This window comes from Propithecus coquereli, unplaced genomic scaffold (assembly GCF_000956105.1).
Source record: "Propithecus coquereli isolate 6110/MARCELLA unplaced genomic scaffold, Pcoq_1.0 Scaffold56, whole genome shotgun sequence".
NCBI lineage: Eukaryota > Metazoa > Chordata > Mammalia > Primates > Indriidae > Propithecus > Propithecus coquereli.
In genome coordinates, this window is record NW_012151507.1 from 3086106 (window position 1) to 3088734 (window position 2629).

Consider the following 2629-nt stretch of genomic DNA (forward strand, 5'->3'; position numbering starts at 1 on the left):
CCATAAGGACTTGCGTTGAGACACAGTGATCCTGAAATTGTTCTGTCATGTGGCATTGGTGGACCAATGATCAGTCACCTTAATCATTAGGTGCCAGACTTCCTTTTATAAAGGGAAGTTAACAGGCCAGGTGTGGTGGTGCATGCCTGTAATTCAACACTTTGGGAGGCCAAGGGAAGATTGCTTAAGACCAGGAGTTCAAGACCAGACTGAGAAACACAGCGAGACCCTGTGTCCATAAAAATAAATTAGCTGTGCATGGTGTCAGGTATCTGTAGTTCCAGCTACCTGGGAGGATCGCTTGAGCCCAGGAGTTTGAGGCTGCAGTGAGCTATGATCATGCCACTGGACTGCAGCCGGGGTGACAGAGTGAGACCCTGTGTCTAAATAAATACAGAGAAGTTAACCCTTATTTAGTCCATCTCTATATTCCAGAGGCAGTTTTAAGGCACAAAAGCTGGCCTAGAATTTGTGGGGCACAGGAAGTTTTAGTGTTTGTTAGGTGAATGAAAATCACTAATTAATGCCTCTGTTTGGTGACAGGGTGCTAAAATATCATGCCCCTGACCTTATATACTATCTCCTTTTTAGTTCTAGCACAATCACGGAAGTTAGAAATCATATTTTATACATGCTTTCATCTCTCAAATTATACTGTGTATAATGGATGTTCAGTAAACATTTGCTTAATGAATGAATATATGATTCAGTAAATTTATGATCTCTAATAGTATGCGTTAAAGTAAATTTGACTGTTGAGCTTTTTATGATTTGTTTTTTCCTCTCATTTTTATTTGTGGTCAGAATAGTGAATCTGTGTATTCTGGGCGTTTACACCTAGTTTCAGACCTTCTCCAGGCTCTTTTCAAGGAGGCCTACTCTCTTCAAAAGCAGCTAATGGAACTACTGGACATGGTTTGCACGGACCCTTTAGTAGATGAGAATGATGGTATTTTGAATATGGTAATGGGTAAGTGAAGAAAACTTTCTGCTTAGTATATTATGTACATGATGATTATAAATCATACATCAGTTAAAATTGTTTTTAATGAGTCATGTTATCTTTTTAATCATTATACATAAAAAAATAATTTAAATGTTACCGGATAAATTTTTAACCTTTTAAATTTTGGAATTTTCAAAATTGATTTTTGGTACCTTAACCTGGATTTGCATATTCAGTTAATGTTCATAGTAGGTAGTTTCCCCACAACAGTGAACGAAGAAAGGTATGCAACTTTCTTTGTATACCCTCTAAAGTTGTCCATATTCTGAGACAGTAGGTTTCAGAATTTTTAACCATAACCCGTAGTAAGAAATGCAGTTTACATTCCTTTTCAGAATACACATAAATACGTGTGTATATGTATGTTTCTGAATGTGTATGTACCCACAGACAAGTTTATTCATTATAATGAAATTATACCCGTTTTACATGTGATGCACTCTGTACTATCTCATTTTTAAAAAAATTTTTATTGTAACCTACTTCACTGATTTCGTCACTCGTTAATAGATTATGACCCAGAGTTTGAGCAACAGTACTTTAATGTATAAGGGCAAAGTTTTGGTATAAAAAGAGTAAGTTGGTTTTGTATAGTGTATCAGGAACTTACTGCTCTGTAATAGACCACCCCGAAATCTATTGGCTTAAAACAACCACTATTTTATTTATTCATGATTCTGTGAGTTTTCAGATTAGGGCAGGATCAACTGAGGCAACTTTCTTTGTTCCCCATGGCGCACCCGGCTCACTCATGAGTTTGTGTTCAGTGACTTTACTCACGTCTGGCTGTTGGCAGAGGCAGGAGTACTGAGAAAGCCATGCACGTCATCCGGTAGACTGACCCTGGCTCAGTCACCTGATGGTCATCTCAGGGTTTCCAAGAGCAACAAGAGAGGGCAAGACCCAATACGCAAGCACTTTTCAAGACTCTGCTTGCCTCAATTTTATTATTGTCCCCTTGGTCAAAGCAAGTCATAGAACTCAGCCCAGAGTCAGTGTGGAAAAGTATGGATTCATAAAGGGCAGTTATTGTGGTGGCCATTCTTACAAATAATCTACCAGAGGCAGAGTAAAAGCCTTGCGTGAATACTGTGTAAATTAGTTTTGATTCTTCTTAGTTAGGTTTCTTTCCTTAGCAGTTTATTTTGTCAATTTGGGTGAGAATTATATCTGTAGAATATTTGAACTATAATAAGGCACAACTTTTATTCCACTGAACATTTTTAGTTTTATTCAGGTCATAGGGTGAGTGTAAACTGTAAAAGTTAATTTTCCATAATTTATAAAAACTGTAAATCAAAAGTACTAATTTCAGTAATTATTTTGATGCAATCATTTCCAAACTGCATTACCAATTTTAATTCAATCAAATGTTGAAATTATTCAATAGATACTTTTAAATATAGGAGAAACTCTATGACATTTGAATGCCCTAATGTTTTTTATTACCTTTCTTTGTAGTTATTCATTCATTATTGGATATTTGCTCTGTTATTTCCAGTATGGACCATGCATTTCATGCCAATACTTGGAAGTTTATAATTAAGTAAGTTTGTTTTTAGTTTTTACTTTTTATAGTGTTTTCCACATCCCAAGTCTTAATTATTCATGTTTTCTTAGATT

General features: G+C 35.8%; 1 protein-coding gene across 1 annotated transcript in view; it reads left to right on the forward strand.

Moving 5' to 3' along the window:
- Positions 1–2629, forward strand: part of LOC105821086 (chromosome unknown open reading frame, human C1orf112) — a 42029-nt gene that overhangs the window by 11137 nt on the left and 28263 nt on the right. The window contains exons 6-7 of the mRNA XM_012657713.1: positions 805–970; positions 2468–2552. Of these exons, the coding sequence (XP_012513167.1) occupies positions 805–970; positions 2468–2552 (251 nt within the window). The remainder of the gene's footprint in view (positions 1–804; positions 971–2467; positions 2553–2629) is intronic.